General features: G+C 36.3%; 1 protein-coding gene across 10 annotated transcripts in view; it reads left to right on the top strand.

The window, feature by feature from the left end:
• Window positions 1-25,580, top strand: part of Zir (dedicator of cytokinesis) — a 661,124-nt gene that overhangs the window by 331,413 nt on the left and 304,131 nt on the right. For all 10 annotated transcript variants that reach the window (XR_012967574.1, XR_012967573.1, XR_012967577.1 and 7 more), the window contains one exon: window positions 20,116-20,223. Coding sequence is in view for 2 of the 10 variants with exons in the window: in XM_076207846.1 (XP_076063961.1) it covers window positions 20,116-20,223 (108 nt within the window). In the remaining 8 variants the exon portion in view is untranslated. The remainder of the gene's footprint in view (window positions 1-20,115; window positions 20,224-25,580) is intronic.

Genomic DNA, 25,580 nt, shown 5'->3' with positions numbered 1-25,580 from the left:
GCTATCGAATATCATTTAGAAAGTAACCGTTTGATAAATGATAGCCAGCATGGTTTCAGACGGAAACGTTCTTGCGTGACTAACTTACTCGAATTCTACAACACAGTTATCTCGAATTATGACAAAAGAAACAATATAGATTTAATATATCTAGACTTTGCAAAAGCTTTTGATACCGTCCCACACGAAAGACTACTTACTAAATTAGCTTTGCATGGAATAAGTGGTAGCCTATTAGGTTGGACTAGTAATTGGTTGAAAGGTCGAAAACAGAGAGTTGTTTTAAATGGAAAAACATCTGGATGGAAAAGTGTTGCAAGTGGAGTTCCTCAGGGTTCCGTTCTTGGGCCACTTCTATTCATAGTACACATAAATGATAGACCATGGACTAAAATCTACTGTTTCCAAATTTGCTGATGATACAAAACTGTGCGGAGTGGCAAATGATCACTCAAACCAATTAGATATTCAAGAAGATTTAGATAGATTACAGCAATGGTCTGAAAAGTGGCTAATGAAATTTAACAAAAGTAAATGCAGGGTAATGCACATAGGTAAAAATAACAGTAAGTACGATTACAAGTTATTTGGAAATTCGTTAACAAATGTGGATAGTGAAAAAGATCTCGGCGTAATTATCAGTAACAACCTCAAATCATCCAAGCAGTGTATTTCAGCCTCTGAGAAAGCAAATAAGATTCTGGGATTGATTGCACGATCTTTTGATTTCAAAAGTCCATCACTCATTAACAAGCTATATAAATCGTTAGTTCGTCCACATTTGGAATATGCTGTTTCCGTATGGTCACCGAATCTCATTAAAGACATTGACAGACTGGAAAAAGTACAACGGCGAGCCACAAAACTGATTCCAAATATCAAAAATAAATCATACGAAAATCGACTTAAGCACATGAATCTGTTTTCCCTAAAAAAGCGTAGACTCAGAGGTGACTTGATACAGGTCTTTAAGATTTTAAAGGGAATTGACAACATCAAAAGTGACCAAATTTTCACATTGAATGAGAATCAGACAAGAAACAATGGTCTCAAACTGTCCGGAAATAGATTCAATTTGGAAGTAGGTAGAAACAACTTTGCCAACCGTGTAGTTAATGAATGGAATAAACTTCCTGCACAGGTAGTGCAATGTAGTTCAGTTCGAAGCTTTAAGAATCATTTAGATAAATACCTAAGTAAGATGCTGTAATGATTATAATTTATGTTATATTATTTGTTTTTGTTTTGTTATAATTTGTCTGTCTGATTTTCATTTATTATTAGTTATATGTCAATTTATAATCATTTACTATTTACCTGTTTGTTTGTTATTCAACTATACCTATGCATTTATTTATGTATTTTATTTGTTATTTTTACATTATTATAGTTTTAATTTATTATTATTATGATATATATATATATGTGTGTATATATATATATATATATGTTTTTTTTTTTTTGCATCCGACCTAGATATGGATCAAAAGGTCTCCTGTCGGCATGCTCCGCCTTTGTAATCCTTTGTATGATATGGCATAGAAACACAAAAGAATAATACTCTAACACTGTAATAATAACAATACTGTAATAATAATACTATAATACTTATAATTCTGTAATAATAACTGTAATACAGCATGTAAATGTACTGTACATACAGTGTACTGTACTGTATTTTTTATTACGTACACTGTAAATATCGGAAGGTATGCACGCGGGACAGTGGTGGCGGCCAAGGTTGCCGCGTTTTCTTCACTGCCGTGTAGAATGGGAGTGTTGCCATACCGGGGCATACATTTTTCTCGGGCATATGCAGACTTTCATAGCAAAATATACTTGTCAAACTTTGACAAAATGTTGGTTCTAGTTTTTTTATTCTTGAATGTATATAAGGCCCCCATGCCCTAACATATTCAGTAAGGTATATTTTTTTTTTTCTTTTTTTTTTTCTTTTTTTATTATTATCGCTAAAAGAAAGCTGAAACTTTAGCGTAGAATTTTTTTCTACACCGTAAAAACGTATCTTTTGGGGTATAATATTTTATAAGTAACACAATTACCAATAAAAGTCAAATTTTGATGTACCATTTATTATTTGATAACTAGTTCTATGATTTTTAAACAAAAGTTTGAGTTTTTGAATGTTTTTAACAGCCAGCTGATATGTAGAAAAAAATTCCTCATGTCCTTGTGCAGTTGCCACATGCCTCTATTTTACTACGTTTTGGTACAAAATTCTACGAAACGGCAGCCCTGGCGCTAAAAGAAAGCTGAAACTTTAGCGTAGAATTTTTTTCTACACCGTAAAAATGCATCTTTTGTGGTATAATATTTTATAAGTAACACAATTACAAATGAAAGTCATATTTTGATGTACCATTTATTATTTGATAACTATCTCTATTATTTTTAAACAGAAGTTTGAGTTTTTGAATGTTTTTAACAGCCTGCTATGTAGAAAAAATTTCCTCATGTCCTTGTTCAGTTGCCACATGCCGCTATTTTACTACGTTTTGGTACAAAATTCTACGAAACAGCAGCCCTGGTGGCGGCTTGACTGGACCGGGTTTGAGTACAAGTGTACAGCCATTGCGTCCTACTACTGGACAAATAGGGAACTTTGCTTGAAAAGTCCGCCCTTTGTTCATTTTGACCGGTCATACGAGGGTCCGGGCATTCGGGGTCCGGGGTTTCGAGGTTTGACTGTATATATATATATATATATATATATATATAGATATATATATATATATATATATATATATGCTAATAAGAACACGGGTACGTGTGTTCACTTATGCAAAGTAGACCACTTTCTTTTTCCAAGTGGTCTACTTTGCATATATATATATATATATAAATATATACAGTATATATATATATACACATATATACATATATATATGTATATATATATACATATATTCATATTTATATACATATATATGTACATATATATACATATATGTATATATATATATATATATATATACATATATATATATATATATTCGGTAGAAGCCCGATTTAATGAATTTCAATTTAGCGGAAGCTCAAATTAGCGAACTCCAAATAGCAATAACAAAAATGCTCAACTTAGCTGAAATGGTCCGCTAAGTTGACCATTTTCCGCTAGCTGGCCAGATGCGCGTCTATGGAAATAGCTCAATTTAGCGGGAACGGTAAGCTAAGTTGAGCATTTTCCGTCAACTGGCCACATGCGTGTCTCAGAGTCCAATGTTACCAGATGTTACCAGATTGTGGTGGTGGAGTCAAGGAAAAATGTATAATTTAGTACTTTGGAGGTATATAAATATATATATATATATATATATATATATATTGTTGAGACATTCTGACAGGTTGATGTAAGTGGAATAGGAAGCACAGGAGTCTTAGTCTTGAGTTTATTCCTGACTAGTTTCGCATACCTGCGAAACTAGTCAGGAATAAACTCAAGACTAAGACTCCTGTGTTTCCTATTCCACTTACATCATATATATATATATATATATATATATATATATATATATACACATACATATACATACTATAATATATATACAATAATATATAATTCAGTATATGTATAAAGTATAATTGTAGCAGAAATATATTCAAGTAGAAATAGACGGTATAATAGGAAAACAAAATAATGAAACAGTAAGTTGATGGGAAAATTCAAAATCAGTACGCGAGAGTAATCACCACGAAAAACACTTCTATAACAACGAACTACGTTTTCTGCAACAACACAACAATAACGCTCACTATCCAAAAACCAACTGCCCAGTCCTATTAATCGCTAGAATTATGTACATCGAACCAAACACGAAGCTATGACTAATATTCCGCGAAATTCACAGACAGCTCATATCATTGTTACACCACACACACACACACACACACTTCAACGAATGGACGGCTTAGAAGACGTTCTGAAGAAAATTGAAGTTTGTGGATCCCAACGCAAAGAGAAGTGCCTATTGTATTTACAGGGTGGGGGGAAATTGCTCGTGGAGTAGTAGGAAAGTAGGGAAAGAGGAAAGGGGGAGGGATTACTGAGGGAAATGGAAGGAAATGAGGAAGGAGTAGACTTGGCCCAGCTGAGCGACGATGAAATGTCAAATAAAAATGTAAAGATTAGAAGTATAGATAAGAGCAATACAGTAGAAAGTGATGAGAATATTTTCCAGGGATTTAAAGAGGGTGGGGGGGACACAAACCCCCCCGACTGACAAGACTAGAAGAGAAGGTCGATAAGATGATCGAGGACTTGGAGCGTAGGTTCGGTCATGTTGACAATATTATACGAAGAATTGAATAATTGGAAGAACTAGAGAAGGCGAACAAAAACTTAACTAAGGAAATTGAAGAATTAAAAAACCAGTTAAAAGAAGTAAAAGATTAGAATAAAGTCTTAAAGGAGAATAATAAGGAGAACAAGGAGGGTTGGAAAAAATTTCAAGAAAATAGCAAAGTTGCATTCACTGACATAATCAGACAGCAAATGAATGAACTGAAAACTCAATTATTAAAGTGATGAGACAGAAGGAGAATATAGTAGACTTAGCAGACAAAAAGAAATGTATAATTATATTAGGAATGGAAGAGAAACATAACCCAGATAGAACCACAAGAATCAAAGAGGAAAATGAAAAAGTAAGAAATTTACTAGAATTAGTTCAGGAAGATGAACCAGAAATAATGAAACAAATCGAAGAGAAATTCAGGCTCGGGAAATATAGTACAGACAAGACCAGACCAATCAAGATCAAATTTAGGTCACAAACTACGGCTGAGAATATCTTATCCAAAACAGGGAAACTAGCAACAAGTGAACAATATAAAAAGGTATGGATAAAAAGGGAAATGAATAAAGAGGAAAGAGAGGAAGAAAAACAGAAAATACTTGAAGCTAAGGAAAAAAACGAGATAAGAACGGAGTCAGAAAAAGAGAGATTCTATTGGAGAGTAGTGAATATGAAACTAAAGAAAGTCGACATACAAGAGAAAAACAAAAGGGAAACAGAGAACACAATGGAAGTGGCAGAAAACTAAGAGTGTCTTACACAAATATAGATGGATTAATAACAGGATTGAATGAACTGAATGATTATTTGAAAGAAAAACAACCAGACATAATGGGAATTGTAGAAACAAATTTAAAAGGTCCACTACCACCCAAGAGTGTAGGACATAATGCATATGATTATTGGATTAGAAACAGAGTGAAAAAGCAAGGGGGTGGAGTTATGTTCCTGACTAAGAAGGATATAAACGTGAAGGGTGTCACATATGGAAAGAATACAGTAGAGATGATAATGATGGAAGTAGAAGACAGAGATAAGAAGAACAGAAAGTTTGTGATAAATTATGTGCCCCCAAAAACAGCCTCATGGGAAGAGAGTGAACATAAAAGTATGTTAGAGGACACAAAGATAACATTAAACAAGATAATGGAAGAGGGAGGAAAAATAGTTATGATGGGCGACTTTAATTGCAAAGAAATCTGCTGGGAAGAAATGACAGTAAAGGGTGGAGACGGCTCATGGGGAAACGCTCTACTCGAGATGGTTACTGACCATACAATGACACAATGGATACAGGAGAACACTAGGTATAGAAATGAAGAAGAGCCATCGAAACTAGACCTAGTAATTACATCCGAACCTAGAATAGTGGACAAAATTGAATATAAAACACCAATAAGTAAAAGTGACCACATATTGATTGAACTGGAACTTAATGAAGAAAAATATATGAAAAGAAATGAACAATACAGAAAAGGAAGAATGATGTATGAAAAAACAAACTTTGATCAAATAAGAGAATTCTTTCAAAAGGAAAAATGGGAAGAAATATACAAAGAAGAAACAACAGTAGAAGAGAAATGGAATATTTTGACAAAAATTTACAAAAAAGGAGTGGAAAAGTATGTCCCAAGACAAAAACAAGAAAAAGAATATGTAAAATGCTGGTACAACAAAAGCTGTAGGGAGTTAAAAGACAAAAGAGACAAAGCCTGGACCAGATGGAAAAAAGACAGAAGACCTGAAAAATGGAAAATATATACCTGTTATAGAAATGAATATGTACAAATGTGCAGAGAGGAAAAGAGAAAATATGAAAAAGATATCATAGAAAAGTGTAAAGATCAACCGAAACTATTCTACAGATTTGTAAACAATAAACTGAAAAACAAACAAGACTTGGAGAAATTAAGACAAGAGGGAGTTGAATACACTGAGGAAATGGAAATGGCAGAAATTATGAACAAACATTTTAAATCAGTGTTTACAAGGGAGAACATACAACCTGAAGAGAACGAATGGAAAGAGAAAGTCCCCCCTATGGAAGAAATAGAAGTAACAAAGAATGAAATATTAACACACTTGAGTAATCTTGATGTCAGAAAATCGCATGGACCAGATGAAATAGCAAACTGGATACTGAAAGAATGCAGGAATGAACTGGCAGACAAAATACATAGCATACTAAATAGTTCCTTGAAAGAAGGAAAAGTTCCAGAAGATTGGAAAAAAGCAAATATAGTACCTATATACAAAGGAGGAAATGAAGAAGAACCTACCAACTATAGACCAGTCTCTCTAACAAGTACAATAGCAAAAATTTGTGAAAGAATTATCAAAAGTAGATGGGTAAAATATTTAGAAAAAAACAAAGTGTTAAATCCAAGGCAATTTGGATTCAGACAAGGACGATCATGCGTCACCAATTTAATATGTTTCTATTCAAGGCTAATAGATATAATACAAGAAAGATGGATGGGCGGACTGTGCATTTTTAGATCTAAAGAAAGCTTTTGACAAAGTACCACATAAGAAGTTGCTTAAGAAATTAGAAACTGAAGGAGGAATACAGGACAAACTACTAAATTGGATGGAGGAGTTTTTGCAAGAAAGAAAAATGAGAGTAGTGATAAGGATTCAGCACTCAAAATGGGATGAAGTAATAAGCGGTGTTCTGCAGGGAACAGTTCTGGCCCCAATAATGTTTGCTATATATATTAATGATATGGATGAAGGAATAGAAAGCTATATGAGCTTCTTTGCAGATGATGCAAAACTACTGAAAAGAGTGAAAACTGAAGAAGATTGTGAATCACTACAGAGAGATCTAAATAAGGTACAAGAATGGAGTAGGAAGTGGGAGATGGAGTTCAATACAAAAAAGTGTATAATGGAATTTGGAAAAAGCAAAAACAGAATAACAGGAGCATATAAATTGGGAGAAGAAGGAATAAAAAAAGTAGAAAATGAGAAGGACCTGGGAGTCATTGTTATGAATAATATGTCACCTGAGAAACATATAAATAAGATTTTTGGAGAAACTTATAATCTAATAAGAACAATCAAAGTTGCATTTACATACCTGGATGAAGAAATGGTGAAGAAAATCCTAATCACCCTGATAAGACCAAGATTGGAATATGCAGCAACGATATGGTCACCAAGTACAAAAAAATGTATAAAAAAACTTGAAAGAATACAAAGAGCAATTACAAAATTGGCACCAACACTCAAAACTATCATATGAAGAGAGACTAGAAAAACTTGAACTACAGACACTAGAGCAAAGAAGAGAGAGAGGAGATTTGATAGCTATTTACAGAATCATGAAAGGCATAGAAATTACTGACAGAGAGAATCTGATAAAATGGGATGACAGAAATACTAGAGGACACGGAAAGAAAATAAAAAAAGACAGCTATAGAAGAGATTTGAAAAGGAACAGCTTTCCTCACAGAGTAATAGACAGTTGGAACAAGTTAGATGAGAAAGTGGTGTGTGCAAAAACAATACATGAATTTAAAAATAGTTTAGATAAAATGAGATATGAAGACGGGACCCCACGAGCATAGCTCCCTTTCCCGTAAAATACAACTAGGTAAATACACACACACACACACTTCAACGAACGGACGGCATAGAAGACGTTCTGAAGAAAATTGAAGTTTCGTGGATCCCAAAGCAAAGCCTATTGTATTTGCAGGGTGGGGGAAAATTGCTCGTGGGGTAGTGGGAAAGTAGGGAAAGAGGAGAAGGGGAGGGATTGCTGGGGAAATGGAAGGAAATGAGGAAGGAGTAGACTTGGCCCAGGCAGACAGGCGAAAGGTAAACAAACGACCCCCCGATCAGCTGAGCGAAGATTAAATTTATAATAAAAATGTAAAGATTTGAAGTATAGATAAGAGCAATACAGTAGAAAGTGATGAGAATATTTTCCAGGGATTTAAAGAGGGTGGGGGGGACACAACCCCCCCCCCCCACCCCCCACTGACAAGACTAGGAGAGAAGGTCTATAAGATGATCGAGGACTTGGAGCGTAGGTTCGGTCATGTTAACAACATTCTACAAAGAGTTGAAAAATTGGAAGAACTAGAGAAGGCGAACAAAAACTTAACTGCTGAAATAGAAAACCTGAAAAGACAGTTAAAAGAAGTAAAGGTGGAGAATGAGGAATTGAAGAGGAATAGTAAAGAAAACAGAGAGGGATGGAAGTCGATAAAAGAAAACAGTAAAGTTGCATTTACTGATATAATTAAACAGCAAATGAGAGAACAAACTGAAGACTCAGTTATTAAAGTGATGAGACAGAAGGAGAATATAGTAAGAGACTTAGCTGACAAAAAGAAATGTATAATTATATTAGGAATGGAAGAGAAACATAACCCAGATAGAACCTCAAGAACCAATGAGGAAAATGAAAAAGTAAGCAGTTTACTACAATTAGTTCAGTAAGATGAACCAGAAATTATAAAGGAAATTGAGGAAAAATTCAGGCTCGGAAAGTATAGTACAGATAAGACCAGACCAATTAAGATTAAATTCAGGTCACAAACGACAGCAGAGAATATCTTATCCAAAACAGGGAAACTAGCAACAAGTGAACAATATAAAAAGGTATGGATAAAAAGGGAAATGAATAAAGAGGAAAGAGAGGAAGAAAAGCAGAAAAGACTTGAAGCTAAGAAAAAAAACGAGAACAGAACGGAGTCAGAGAAAGAGAGATTCTATTGGAGAGTAGTGAATATGAAACTAAGGCAGTTCGACATACAAGAGAAAAACAAAAGGGAAACAGAGAACACAATGGAAGTGACAGAAAACTAAGAGTGTCTTACACAAATATAGATGGATTAATAACAGGATTGAATGAGCTGAATGATTATTTGAAGGAAAAAGAACCGGACATAATGGGAATTGTAGAAACAAAATTAAAAGGCCCACTACCACCCAACAGTGTAGGACATGATGCATATAATTATTGGATTAAAAACAGAGAGAAAAAGCAAGGGGGTGGAGTTATGTTCCTGACTAAGAAGGATATAAACGTGAAGGGTGTCATATATGGAAAGAATACAGTAGAGATGATTATGATAGAAGTGGAAGACAGAGATAAGAAGAGCAGAAAATTTGTGATAAATTATGTGCCTCCGAAAACAGCCTCATGGGAGGAGAGTGAACATAAAAGTATGTTAGAGGACACAAAGATAACATTAAATAAAATAATGGAAGATGGAGGAAGAATAGTTATAATGGGCGACTTTAATTGCAAAGAAATCTGCTTGGAAGAAATGACAGTAAAGGGTAGAGACGGCTCATGGGGAAACGCTCTACTTGAGATGATTACTGACCATACAATGACACAATGGATACAGGAGAACACCAGGTATAGAAATGAAGAAGAACCATCGAGACTAGACCTAATAATTACATCTGAACCTAGAATAGTGGACAAGATTGAATATAAAACACCAATAAGTAAAAGTGACCACATATTGATTGAACTGGAACTTAATGAAGAAAAATATAGGAAAAGAAATGAGCAATATAGAAAAGGAAGAATGATGTATGAAAAAACAAACTTTGATCAAATAAGAGAATTCTTTCAACAAGAAAACTGGGAAGAAATATACAAAGAAGAAACAACAGTGGAAGAGAAATGGAATATTTTGACAAAAATTTACAAAAAAGGAGTGGAAAAGTATGTCCCAAGACAAAAACAAGAAAAAGAATATGTAAAATGCTGGTACAACAAAAGTTGTAGGGAGTTAAAAGACAAAAGAGACAAAGCCTGGACCAGATGGAAAAAAGACAGAAGACCTGAAAATGGAAAATATATACCGGTTATAGAAATGAATATGTACAAACGTGCAGAGAGGAAAAGAGAAAATATGAAAAAGATGTCATAGAAAAGTGTAAAGATCAACCAAAACTATTCTACAGATTTGTAAACAATAAACTGAAAAACAAACAAGACTTGGAGAAATTAAGACAAGAGGGAGTTGAATACACTGAGGAAATGGAAATGGCGGAAATTATGAACAAACATTTTAAATCAGTGTTTACAAGGGAGAACATACAACCTGAAGAGATTGAATGGAAAGAGAAAGTCCCCCCTATGGAAGAAATAGAAGTAACAAAGAATGAAATATTGACACACTTGAGTAATCTTGATGTCAGAAAATCGCATGGACCAGATGAAATAGCAAACTGGATTCTGAAAGAATGCAGGAATGAACTGGCAGACAAAATACATAGCATACTAAACAGTTCCTTGAAAGAAGGAAAAGTTCCAGAAGATTGGAAAAGAGCAAATATAGTACCTATATATAAAGGAGGAAATAAAGAAGAACCTACAAACTATAGACCAGTCTCTCTAACAAGTACAATAGCAAAAATTTGTGAAAGAATTATCAAAAGTAGATGGGTAAAATATTTAGAAAAAAACAAAGTGTTAAATCCAAGGCAATTTGGATTCAGACAAGGACGATCATGTGTCACCAATTTAATATGTTTCTATTCAAGGCTAATAGATATAATACAAGAAAGAGATGGATGGGCGGACTGTGCATTTCTAGACCTAAAGAAAGCTTTTGACAAAGTACCACATAAGAAGTTGCTTAAGAAATTAGAAACTCAAGGAGGAATACAGGGCAAACTACTAAATTGGATGGAAGACTTTTTGCAAGAAAGAAAAATGAGAGTAGTGATAAGGATTCAGCACTCAAAATGGGATGAAATAATAAGCGGTGTTCCGCAGGGAACAGTTCTGGCCCCAATAATGTTTGCTATATATATTAATGATATGGATCAAGGAATAGAAAGCTATATGAGCTTCTTTGCAGATGATGCAAAACTACTGAAAAGAGTGGAAATTGAAGAAGATTGTGAATCACTACAGAGAAAAAGAAAACGACAATACGAAATGAACATCGCTGATAAATCCTAAGAGAACTCCAAAGGAATCTATAATTACATTAGAGACAAAAAGGTTGTTAAGATTCACATTGGTCCACTATTATCTGCTGACGGTCAACTTGAATATTCAAATGAAGGAATGTGTAATATCTTAAACAATTATTTTAGCTCGGTATTCGTAAACGAAACACCTCAAAGTGAATTCCAAACTGAAATCTGTGAAAAGTCTGGGGTAAACTTACTACGGTAAATATAACAAAAGAAAAAATTAAAAGGTGTATAGACAAACTCAAAGTTAATAAAACACCAGGGCCTGACGGTTGGCATCCAAGAATCTTAAAGGAAATGAAAAATGAGATTGTTGTTCCATTAGAAATTATTTTCAAGAAATCCATCATATCCGGAGATGTCCCAAGAGAATGGAAGCTAGCTAACGTTACTCCCATATTCAAAAAAGGTGACAAAAAGAAACCAAATAACTATAGGCCTATAAGTTTGACTTCAATCGTAGGAAAAATAATGGAAACTATCATCAGAGATGCTATCGAATATCATTTAGAAAGTAACCGTTTGATAAATGATAGCCAGCATGGTTTCAGACGGAAACGTTCTTGCGTGACTAACTTACTCGAATTCTACAACACAGTTATCTCGAATTATGACAAAAGAAACAATATAGATTTAATATATCTAGACTTTGCAAAAGCTTTTGATACCGTCCCACACGAAAGACTACTTACTAAATTAGCTTTGCATGGAATAAGTGGTAGCCTATTAGGTTGGACTAGTAATTGGTTGAAAGGTCGAAAACAGAGAGTTGTTTTAAATGGAAAAACTTCTGGATGGAAAAGTGTTGCAAGTGGAGTTCCTCAGGGTTCCGTTCTTGGGCCACTTCTATTCATAGTATATATAAATGATATAGACCATGGACTAAGATCTACCGTTTCCAAATTTGCTGATGATACAAAACTGTGCGGAGTGGCAAATGATCACTCAAACCAATTAGATATTCAAGAAGATTTAGATAAATTACAGCAATGGTCTGAAAAGTGGCTAATGAAATTTAACACAAGTAAATGCAAGGTAATGCACATATGTAAAAATAACAGTAAGTACGATTACAAGTTATTTGGAAATTCGTTAACAAAAGTGGATAGTGAAAAAGATCTTGGCTTAATTATCAGTAACGACCTCAAATCATCCAAGCAGTGTATTTCAGCCTCTGAGAAAGCAAATAAGATTCTGGGATTGATTGCGCGATCTTTTGATTTCAAAAGTCCATCACTCATTAACAAGCTATATAAATCGTTAGTTCGTCCACATTTGGAATATGCTGTTTCCGTATGGTCACCGAATCTCATTAAAGACATTGACAGACTGGAAAAAGTACAACGGCGAGCCACAAAACTGATTCCAAATATCAAAAATAAATCATACGAAAATCGACTTAAGCACATGAATCTGTTTTCCCTAAAAAAGCGTAGACTCAGAGGTGACTTGATACAGGTCTTTAAGATTTTAAAGGGAATTGACAACATCAAAAGTGACCAAATTTTCACATTGAATGAGAATCAGACAAGAAACAATGGTCTCAAACTGTCCGGAAATAGATTCAATTTGGAAGTAGGTAGAAACAACTTTGCCAACCGTGTAGTTAATGAATGGAATAAACTTCCTGCACAGGTAGTGCAATGTAGTTCAGTTCGAAGCTTTAAGAATCATTTAGATAAATACCTAAGATGCTGTAATGATTATAATTTGTTATATTATTTGTTTTTGTTTTGTTATAATTTGTCTGTCTGATTTTCATTTATTATTAGTTATATGTCAATTTATAATCATTTACTATTTACCTGTTTGTTTGTTATTCAACTATACCTATGCATTTATTTATGTATTTTATTTGTTATTTACATTATTATAGTTTTTATTTATTTGTTTTTTTTTATTTTTTTTTTTTTTTTTTTTTTTTTTTTTTTTTTGCATCCGACCTAGATATGGATCAAAAGGTCTCATGTCGGCATGCTCCGCCTTTGTAATACTTTTTAATCTAAATATAGTACAGGAATGGAGTCGGAAGTGGGAGATGGAGTTCAATACAAAAAAGTGTAGTATAATGGAATATGGAAAAAGCAAAAACAATAACAGGAGCATTTAAATTGGGAGAAAGAATAAAAAAAAGTAGAAAATGAGAAGGACCTGGGAGTCATTGTTATGAATAATATGTCATCGGAGAAACATATAAATAAGATTTTTGGAGAAACTTATAATTTAATAAGAACAATCAAAGTTGCATTTATATACGTGGATGAAGAAATGGTGAAGAAAATCCTAATCACCCTGATAAGACCAAGATTGGAATATGCAGCAACGATATGGTCACCAAGTACAAAAAAATGTATAAAAAAAACTTGAAAGAATACAAAGAGCAATTACAAAACTGGCACCAACGCTCTCAAAACTATCATATGAAGAGAGACTAGAAAAACTTGAACTACAGACACTAGAGCAAAGAAGAGAGAGAGGAGATTTGATAGCTATTTACAGAATCATGAAAGGCATAGAAATTACTGATAGAGAGAATCTGATAAAATGGGATGACAGAAATACAAGAGGACACGGGAAAAAAAATAAAAAAAAGACAGCTAAGAAGACATTTGAAAAAGAACGGCTTTCCTCACAGAGTAATAGACAGTTGGAACAAGTTAGATGAGAAAGTGGTGTGTGCAAAAACAATACATGAATTTAAAAATAGTTTAGATAAAATGAGATATGAAGACGGGACCCCACGAGCATAGCTCCCCTTCCCGTAAAATACAACTAGGTAAATACACACACACTTCAACGAACGGACGGCTTAGAAGACGTTCTGAAGAAAATTGAAGTTTCGTGGATCCCAACGCAAAGAGAAGTGCCTATTGTATTTACAGGGTGGGGGGGAAATTGCTCGTGGGGTAGTAGGAAAGTAGGGAAAGAGGAGAAGGGGAGGGATTGCTGAGGGAAATGGAAGGAAATGAGGAAGGAGAGGACTTGGCCCAGGCAGACAGGCTAAAGGTAAACAAACGACCCCCCGACCAGCTGAGCGACGATGAAATGTCTAATAAAAATGTAAAGATTAGAAGTATAGATAAGAGCAATACAGTAGAAAGTGATGAGAATATTTTCCAGGGATTTAAAGAGGGTGGGGGGGGGACAAACCCCTCCCCGACTGACAAGACTAGAAGAGAAGGTCGATAAGATGATCGAGGACTTGGAGCGTAGGTTCGGTCATGTTAACAACATTATACGGAGGGTTGAAAAATTGGAAGAACTAGAGAAGGCGAACAAAAACTTAACTAAGGAAATTGAAGAATTAAAAAATCAGTTAAAAGAAGTAAAAGAAGAGAATAAAGTCTTAAAGGAGAATAATAAGGAGAACAAGGAGGGTTGGAAAAAAATCCAAGAAAATAGCAAAGTTGCATTCACTGACATAATCAGACAGCAAATGAATGAACAAACTGAAAACTCAGTTATTAAAGTGATGAGACAGAAGGAGAATATAGTAAGAGACTTAGCAGACAGAAAGAAATGTATAATTATATTAGGAATGGAAGAGAAACATAACCCAGATAGAATCACAAGAATCAAAGAGGAAAATGAAAAAGTAAGAAATTTACTAGAATTAGTTCAGGAAGATGAACCAGAAATAATGAAACAAATCGAAGAGAAATTCAGGATCGGGAAATATAGTACAGACAAGACCAGACCAATTAAGATTAAATTCAGGTCACAAACTACGGCTGAGAATATCTTATCCAAAACAGGGAAACTAGCAACAAGTGAACAATATAAAAAGGTATGGATAAAAAGGGAAATGAATAAAGAGGAAAGAGAGGAAGAAAAACAGAAAAGACTTGAAGCTAAGGAAAAAAACGAGATAAGAACGGAGTCAGAAAAAGAGAGATTCTATTGGAGAGTAGTGAATATGAAACTAAAGAAAGTCGACATACAAGAGAAAAACAAAAGGGAAACAGAGAACACAATGGAAGTGGCAGAAAACTAAGAGTGTCTTACACAAATATAGATGGATTAATAACAGGATTGAATGAGCTGAATGATTATTTGAAAGAAAAAGAACCAGACATAATGGGAATTGTAGAAACAAAATTAAAAGGTCCACTACCACCCAACAGTGTAGGACATGATGCATATAATTATTGGATTAGAAACAGAGTGAAAAAGGAAGGGGGTGGAGTTATGTTCCTGACTAAGAAGGATATAAACGTGAAGTGTGTCACATATGGAAAGAATACAGTAGAGATGATAATGATGGAAGTAGAAGACAGAGATAAGAAGAGCAGAAAGTTTGTGATAAATTATGTGCCCCCGAAAACAGCCTCATGGGAAGAGAGTGAACATAAAAGTATGTTAGAGGACACAAAGATAACATTAAACAAGATAATGGAAGAGGGAGGAAAAATAGTTATGATGGGCGACTTTAATTGCAAAGAAATCTGCTGGGAAGAAATGACAGTAAAGGGTGGAGACGGCTCATGGGGAAATGCTCTACTTGAGATGGTTACTGACCATACAATGACACAATGGATGCAGGAGAACACTAGGTATAGAAATGAAGAAGAGCCATCGAGATTAGACCTAATAATTACATCCGAACCTAGAATAGTGGACAAGATTGAATATAAAACACCAATAAGTAAAAGTGACCACATATTGATTGAACTGGAACTTAATGAAGAAAAATATATGAAAAGAAATGAACAATATAGAAAAGGAAGAATGATGTATGAAAAAACAAACTTTGATAAAATAAGAGAATTCTTTCAAAAGGAAAACTGGGAAGAAATATACAAAGAAGAAACAACAGTAGAAGAGAAATGGAATATTTTGACAAAAATTTACAAAAAAGGAGTGGAAAAGTATGTCCCAAGACAAAAACAAGAAAAAGAATATGTAAAATGCCGGTGCAACAAAAGTTGTAGGGAGTTAAAAGACAAAAGAGACAAAGCCTGGACCAGATGGAAAAAAGACAGAAGACCTGAAAATGGAAAATATATACCGGTTATAGAAATGAATATGTACAAATGTGCAGAGAGGAAAAGAGAAAATATGAAAAAGATATCATAGAAAAGTGTAAAGATCAACCAAAACTATTCTACAGATTTGTAAATAATAAACTGAAAAACAAACAAGACTTGGAGAAATTAAGACAGGAGGGAGTTGAATACACTGAGGAAATGGAAATGGTGGAAATTATGAACAAACATTTTAAATCAGTGTTTACAAGGGAGAACATACAACCTGAAGAGAACAAATGGAAAGAGAAAGTCCCCCCTATGGAAGAAATAGAAGTAACAAAGAATGAAATATTAACACACTTGAGTAATCTTGATGTCAGAAGATCGCATGGACCAGATGAAATAGCAAACTGGATACTGAAAGAATGCAGGAATGAACTGGCAGACAAAATACATAGCAAACTAAATAGTTCCTTGAAAGAAGGAAAAGTTCCAGAAGATTGGAAAAAAGCAAATATAGTACCTATATATAAAGGAGGAAATAAAGAAGAACCTACCAACTATAGACCAGTCTCTCTAACAAGTACAATAGCAAAAATTTGTGAAAGAATTATCAAAAGTAGATGGGTAAAATATTTAGAAAAAAACAAAGTGTTGAATCCAAGGCAATTTGGATTCAGACAAGGACGATCATGCGTCACCAATTTAATATGTTTCTATTCAAGGCTAATAGATATAATACAAGAAAGAGATGGATGGGCGGACTGTGCATTTCTAGACCTAAAGAAAGCTTTTGACAAAGTACCACTTAAGAGGTTGCTTAAGAAATTAGAAACTCAAGGAGGAATACAGGGCAAACTACTAAATTGGATGGAAGACTTTTTGCAAGAAAGAAAAGTGAGAGTAGACTGGATAAGAAACCAGCACTCAAAATGGGATGAAGTAATAAGCGGTGTTCTGCAGGGAACAGTTCTGGCCCCAATAATGTTTGCTATATATATTAATGATATGGATGAAGGAATTGAAAGCTATATGAGCTTCTTTGCAGATGATGCAAAACTACTGAAAAGAGTGAAAACTGAAGAAGATTGTGAATCACTACAGAGAGATCTAAATAAAGTACAGGAATGGAGTAGGAAGTGGGAGATGGAGTTCAATACAAAAAAGTGTAGTATAATGGAATTTGGAAAAAGCAAAAACAGAATAACAAGAGCATATAAATTGGGAGAAGAAGGAATAAAAAAAGTAGAAAATGAGAAGGACCTGGGAGTCATTGTTATGAATAATATGTCACCGGAGAAACATATAAATAAGATTTTTGGAGAAACTTATAATTTGATAAGAACAATCAAAGTGGCATTTACATACGTGGATGAAGAAATGGTGAAGAAAATCCTAATCACCCTGATAAGACTAAGATTGGAATATGCAGCAACGATATGGTCACCAAGTACAAAAAAATGTATAAAAAAACTTGAAAGAATACAAAGAGCAATTACAAAATTGGCACCAACACTCTCAAAACTATCATATGAAGAGAGACTAGAAAAACTTGAACTACAGACACTAGAGCAAAGAAGAGAGAGAGGAGATTTGATAGCTATTTACAGAATCACAAACACAACATCAACAGACCATTTACACCATGAAATGAAAGTCCTCAAAGTCAAAGATCAACTTGACATGAGAGGCTCACAAACACTTGCCACAGCATCCACAAACACAGCACACCCACTACATTACATAGCAGAACACCCACACATGCCAAGATAAATCAAGACAAAACCCAAATACTTATATCACACACGACTACTCTCTTCACAACCACTAGACACCAGCCTCCAGAAGCATATCCATAATCATATCACTCACTGCTCCATCAACAAACTGAAAGACAATACATTGCTGCATGCCAGACCCCCTGATATCCAATCCCCTGAATCCTCTCTCCACTGAAAGAACAGAGTCCACTTGGCCAGACTGTGATGTGGCCACCATCTAGCCCTTCTAAGCTATCAGAGGAGGCTGGATGACCACATTACAGACAGCTGCCAAGGATGTAACATTTCACCCCATACTATATAACACATTATGAAAGACTACATTGTACACAATCATGTACACCAACAACTCAATATACACTCTGTAAAGGATTTGTGGGAAGACTTCATTTCAGCTGTGGCATTCCTCAGGAAGTTGGGACTGCTTGGCCAGACAGTCTAGGGAATACCAACAACAGCTACAGCAGTGACATCATGTAGTCTGCCCAGACTTATGGCAAAATTCAAATACCCCTCAAAAACATACATTTTTGGACATAAGTTTGTTCCACTCTAGATCCCCAAACTTTGACCAAGTACTGTAGAACCTGTAGGCCATGAGGTTGACACCTCTGATTTAGGTGGTCTGAGAGGAAGTTTATAACAAAAATCCAAGAAATCCATAAATGTGCATGGATGTGAAACAACAGAGAGCAAATTGGATATTGGTGGTATATGTGAAGGCGTGTCATCATTGACTAAGATTAAACTAAGGTAAATTTGAGTTTGGGAGAATGGTTGTATCTCATGAGTGGAAATGTGGTGAGAGAAGGAAGGAGTGGCTGTGTTGGTTAGTGGTGAGACATGTGTATAGTTGGATGGAAAGTAGAGTCATCCAGGATAATTTGGGTAAAAATGAGAAGTTGGGACTTAATGGAATTTATGAATGTATGTGAACTTGGTAGTGAGAAAATAAGGAGAAAGAAGAGGTTTGGAATGCAGAAAAAAAAAAAAAAAAAAAAAAAACTACAGCAGTGTACCACTCAAGCATCTAAAATGACATACCTCCTGTACCATACAAAACATCTGCACAGAAGCATATACTGTACACACCCAGATTACTAAACAAGCTTTTTGAGAAAGACCACCAAACTCAATATTCCAATAACAACCCCCAGATATGAGCCCCACAGAAAAAAACCCTCCCACACCTGAATAGAACTGCACAAGCACACCTGCACTCAGGACACCATCCAGCATTAAGACAGTACTAATATAGAATATGCCTAGCCACAGGTTTGAAGTGCCCCAGATGCAACCACCACACAGAGGACACAGAATAATTCATACTACAATACCCAACATTAACAATCCCTAGACACCAACACAATATATCTTCCTTGAGTGATTTATGGTTCTGCCTGGAGACTGTTGCTGGTTACCTGAAGGTCACAGGTCTTCTGCAAGAGAGATCAAAGGCAACAGGTTGATTGATTGGGATTTAGTTGTGTATGACATGGGTGTGTGGGTGTGTGTTGACTTGGTTAACCCCTTTTAAGGAGAAAGGGGCTTTTTTGTATATGTATATATTTATATATACAAATTTATGAAGCGGCCTTGCTGTGGATGTGCTGTGTCTTGCGACACTGCTTCTGACCCAGGGCAGTGGACAGGATGCAGGGATGACCCGTCATCCAGGAGGTGCCAAGATAGGAGGAGGGTGGAGGGGAATGGAATATATGGGAAATGAAATGGGTGAGAGTGATTTCTGTGCCTTTTTCTTTTTGGCTACCCCCTGTGTAAGGGGGAAAAAGCCTTTGGTATGTGTATGTATGTATATATTTATATAAAAGAAGTTTATGCACTAAAGGTATTTCATATAATTTTGAAGGCTTTTAGCTCATAATAGATAAGTTAATATGTACAGTTTTGCAATTTGAAGAATTTAGAATACCATTTTTTAAGTTTTACATAATTTCAGTGTCATGACAAAGTAAATGCTGAAAATATATGCCTATAATTAATCTAAATAATAAGGTTAAAAACAGTCTTCAAGAGTTGTAGGACTTTTTGTATTTATTATATCTTTTCCTTCAATTTTGATCCTGAAAGCTTGACTTCATACGAATTGTATGCAGCCATGAACACTTTGTGACCCTCAACCTACCATTCTGCACTCCACTATCCACTATGTCTGCACCATCTTCACCATGCCCCTCGGTAAGTAAGAGTTGTGTTTTTATGACAATTATACAGTGGTCAATAAGAAAAGTGGGATGAATATTGATTTGAAGGGTTACGTCACTACAGCTCTTAATCCATTATTATTCTGTGGTTTCTCAAAACTACATAAGATTGTTTTGCACCAGCTAGGGCAAATCCCATAAATGTCAGGTTTGTTCCAGTAGGCAACAAAGGATTAGTGTAGATAATTTATTTATTTTTAGTTATTAGTTTAAATGAGAAAAGGAGCATGAGTACCAGAAGCTGAGAGAAGTGTGGGAGGTGAAGGGTGAAGGATAGAGTAGAGGTAGGTGGAAGGGGAAGGGGGGTGTTTCAAGGATGGAGTGACAAGGTGTACAGAGATGATATGTGGAACAAGGAGGATGGAAGGAAATAGAAGTCAAGGTAGTGAGTGGTGGTATGATGAAGTGAAGAAGGTAGTAGAAGAGAAGAAGTAAACATTCAGGGATTGGTTGCAAAGTAGGATGAGAGAAACATTTAAGAGGGTAAAAAAAAAAAAAAAATACACCTATGTATGTGTCAAGAGCCATGAGTGGGGTACATGAGGATGTCAGCATCAGCTTCCTGATTATATTTATTTTGTAGTTGTAGCTGAGGAATAGACATTTGGGAATGAATGCTAAGAGGAGACTATATGAAGGAGTGATTGTGCCAACAGCACTGTATAGGGCAGAAACATGGAACATAAGAGAGGAAGAGAGAAGGAGTTTGTGTTTGAGATGAGGTGTCTGAGAAGTATGATGGGGGTTACTAGGCTGGATAGAGTGAGAAACGAGGAGGTGAGGAGGAGAACGGGTGGAAAGGGGGTTGGGAGATAGGGTTGATGAAAGAGTATTAGGATGGTTTGGACACATGGAAAGAATGAGTGAAGAAAGACTAGTAAAAGAGGTATGGAAGGCAGATGTGGAGGGAGTGAACATGAAGGGACGTCCTAGGATGAGATGGATGGATGGGGTGAAGGTGGCTTTGGGGAAGAGGGGAGTATCTGTTGAGGAGGGACAGGAGAGGATGGAAGACGGGTGAATGGAGAATGGTTGTATGTGGATGATGTTGTGATGCATGAGGTGGAATGGGCGGGTGGATGGGGGGTGAGGTAGTATGTGTGAGCAAATTTTGATGCAGCCCGAAGGGATTTCTCCCCGTCTTCTCCTTTTATGCATGGGGGGACGGAGAGGGGGGGGGTTCGCCGATTTAATGAAGCGGCCTTGCTGTGGATGTACTGTGTCTTGCGACACTGCTTCTGACCCAGGGCAGTGGATAAGGTGCAGGGATGACCCATCATCCAGGAGGTGCTAAGATAAGAGGGAGGGTGGAGGGATGTGGAGTGTATTCAGGGATGGAATGGGTGGGAATGATTTTATGCCTTTTCCTTTCTGGCTACCTCCCTTGTAAGGGGGAAAAAGCCTTGGTATATGTATGTATGTAGCTGAGTGACCCCTGTATTCTGTAAATAGTCTTGGTTGTATTTTCTGTGACATTATATTTATTTATGGTGAAAGAAAACGAGTATAACAGCAGTGACTTTATATTTTGTAATGTGCATATTGTGATGCATCATCATACATCAGGCAATCTGATGTGTGTGCAAATATTTGACTCATATTAAAGAGGTTAATAGAGGAAGGGGAAGTGAGTCAAGTAGAGAAAAATGTAGAAGGTGCAGATAGATAGATAGATATTGATAGGAGAGGAGGCAGTAAGTGGAAGGTGGGATAATGACAGTGATGGGAGAGGAAAATAGAGGAGAAATAAGAAAAGATGAAGTGCAAGTAGTTTTGAGAATTAGCAATTATGGCAGCTGGGTTAGATGGGTGTCATGTAGAGTGTCTGAAGAAGGAAGGTATAGTAATAGTGGACTGGTTAATGAGATTGTTTAATGTGTGTCTAAGGGAAAGTAGAGTTCTCGAGGACTGAAGAAGTGCCTGTATAGTTCCACTTTATGAGGGAAAAGGGGACAAATGTGAGTGAAGTAGTTTCAGAGGGATCAGTTTGTTGAGTAGATGGGAAGGTTTTAGTTGAGAGGATTAGGAGATGAATAGAGAGAGTAATCAGTGAGGAACAGTGTGGGTTTAGGGACAGTAGGAGTTGCATGGATCAGATCTTTATGGTAAGGAAGATATGTGAGAAAGCTTTAGGAAAAGATAAGGATATAATTTGGGCCTTTATAGATTTGGAAGAGGCCTATGACAGTTTAGACAGAAAGGCACTGTGGGAGATATTGCAGATGTATGAGACTGGGGGAAAGCTGTTAAGGGTAGTCAAAACTTTTTTTGAGAGAAGTAGAGCTTGTGTTAGAATTGTAAATGGGGAGAGCAAGTGATCTGAGGTAAAGGTAGGACTGTGTCAGAGCTGTGTCATGTCACCATGGCTGTTCAATGTGATCATGAATAGGTTGGTGTAGGAGGTAAAGGCAAGGCCATTTTCCCAAGCATCCTGTCCCTTGGTGGAACAATAATTGCTCTGCTGTTGTGCTTTCTCTTTTCTTTACTAACATTGTGGTGACCCCTAGTGCATGTGTGCTTTCTGATGAGCATGGGCTCAGGCTCAATGAGTCCTAAAGAGTGCACAGCAAATATCCTGGAAAATCAATGTCTCCTCAATTATAGCTCAGACCCCATTTATGGTAGTGTGGATCAAAATTTGCAGGACAGTGGCTGATCCCAAGGTGGTTGCTGACATATTTACATATCACTTTGCTTGTGTTTCCAAGAAAGATCCTAACTTGCCTATGGAACACCACCATTGCCATTTGGAATCTCGTGGAGTTACCGTATTTTTCGTACCATAAGGCGCACCCGTAATTTGCTATTCCCCGTCCTTACATAAGGCGCGCCTGACCATAAGGCGCACCTGGTCTCATCATCAGATTATCATGCTTATGTAAGTGCATTCAGAACTGAACATTTTTGTTGTTGAATGAGAAAAATCGGTTGGGATTTAGCAAAAGTACAAAAATAAATGATGTATTTTTTTATTTTGGTCAGTGAAATCAGACCACCTCCATGGATGGTCTGCCCTGCCAATACTCCTAAAAAACAACATAAACACATTATGGGAATTGTGGAGAATAAAACCAACATTAGCAGTTTTATTCCCGGAATTCTCTATTCACTTAAAAACACAAGATTTATTACAAATGACGGTAAATTTTTTGTTTCGACCATGGGTGCAATATAGCAATAGAAAATTAATTATTAATTTTGTAAATTATAATGTATCAACGTAATATGCAATTTTGTGAGCGGAAATAAAAAGCAAAAAAGGTGTCAAAACAGATTTCGTAAGTAATGAAGTCGTGTCGGATGAATGGTACGCCATGTTATGATAGATGCCAATGTCGAAGAAATGAAAGGATGATAAATTCGTCTAACCTAACCTAACCTGTGTTTAATAAATCATTACCTGCAAATTAAATGTCATCCTCCTCGTTGTCGTTGTCGTGAGAGACGTTGGCGGGATTTTCAACCACTCTCTCAGCTTGCAGGGTATACAAAGCTCTTGCAGCTTAAAGGAATGTAAGTATCTCCGCTCCATAACATTCCTTCAAGAAAATGTACCTGCCGAGGTACTGTCGGAAGTACTGAGGCTGTCAATTGACAGACAAGATGGCGTCCCGATCCTATGCTACTGACTTCGTTCATTAGCATATTTGCTTGTAGCAAGGTATTTTTTATATTCATTTCCACCCACAAAACTGCATATTACGTTGATACATTTTAATTTACAAAATTAATAATTAATTTTCTATTGCTATATTGCGCCCATGGTCGAAACTAAAAAAATACCCAAATGACTACAGTCGGAGTGGAGCGAGACTAGACCAATGACAAATGGCTGTCTGTGTTGTGGACACTATCATGTCACAGCCATGATAGCGTGAATGAAAGCGGTGGCATGGACTCGAAAACTGTTGAAGTTTTCGCAGTTTTCTTGGTTATAACTTGGTTGTAACTTTTGCTAGGCCTATGCACTGTCGCCGTCGGCAGGCTAGCTATGAAACGTGTTAAAATAGTACATCACTGTCCGAGGCATTTTTTTTTTTTTTGCACTCAAGCCACACATAAGGCGCACCTCATGATAAGGCACACCACCCGATTTTGGCCGATTTTAAGGAGGAGTGGGAGGGAGTGAAGGATAGAGTAGAGCTAGGTGTGGAGGAGGAATGGGGAGGGTTCAAGGAGGGAGTCATAAAGTGTGCAAGGATGGTGTGTGGAACAAGAAGGACAGGAGGAATTAAAAGGAAGGGTAGCGAATGGTGGGATGAGGAAACAAAGAAGGTTTTAGAAGAGAAGAAGCGAGCTTTCACAGATTGGTTACAAAATAGGAAGAGGGAGTCATATGAGAGGTACAAAGAAAAGGAAGGAGAAGTAAAGCAAAAGGTAAAAGAGGCAAAGAGGAGACCAGATGAGAAATGGGGTAAGAGTATGACAGAAAATTTTGAAAGTAATAAAAAGATGTTTTGGAAAGAAATTAAGAGAGAAAGAGGAGGCAAATCAAGTAGAGAAGAAAAGGTAAAAGGTGCAGATGGAGAGATGATAATGGAAGAGAAGGCAGTAAGGGGAAGATGGGCAGAATATTTTAGGGAGTTGCTAAATGTGAAGGAGGATAGGGAGGGAAAGATAGTTGCAGTGGGAAATGCTAAGAAAATGAGAGTGATGAGTGAGGAAAATGGAGGAGAAATAAGGAAGGATGAGGTGAAGGCAGTTGTTAAGATGATGAAAGCAGGTAAGGCACCTGGTCTGGATGGATGCCATGCAGAATGTCTGAAAAAGGGAGGTACAGTGATGGTGGACTGGCTGGTGAGGTTATTTAATGTTTGCTGGAGTGAGGGTAGAGTGCCGGAGGACTGGAGGAGTGCCTGTATAGTTCCTCTTTACAAGGGAAAAGGGGATAAGTGTGAATGTAGTAGTTTCAGAGGGATTAGCTTGTTAAGTGTAGTTGGGAATGCTTATGGGAGGATCTTGATTGAGAGGATTAGGAGAGGAACAGAGGGAGTAACTGGTGAGGAACAGTGTGGATTTAGGACAGGTAGAGGTTGTGTAGATCAGATCTTTGTGGTAAGACAGATATGTGAGAAAGCTATAGGAAAGGGGAAGGATGTTTTTTGGGCTTTTATGGATCTGGAAAAGGCTTTTGATAGGGTAGACAGAAAGGCACTGTGGGAGGTTATGCAGATATACGGGATAGGAGGAAAGCTTCTAGGAGCTCTCAATAGTTTTTATGATAGTAGAGCTTGTGTCAGGATTAGAAATGGAGAGAGTGAGTGGTTTGAGGTAAAGGTGGGACTTTGTCAAGGATGCGTTATGTCGCCCTGGCTGTTCAACTTATACATG

Source organism: Oratosquilla oratoria, chromosome 24, assembly GCF_046742065.1.
Source record: "Oratosquilla oratoria isolate Oo_2021 chromosome 24, ASM4674206v1, whole genome shotgun sequence".
NCBI lineage: Eukaryota > Metazoa > Arthropoda > Malacostraca > Stomatopoda > Squillidae > Oratosquilla > Oratosquilla oratoria.
This window is presented reverse-complemented; position numbering and strand designations above follow the sequence as displayed.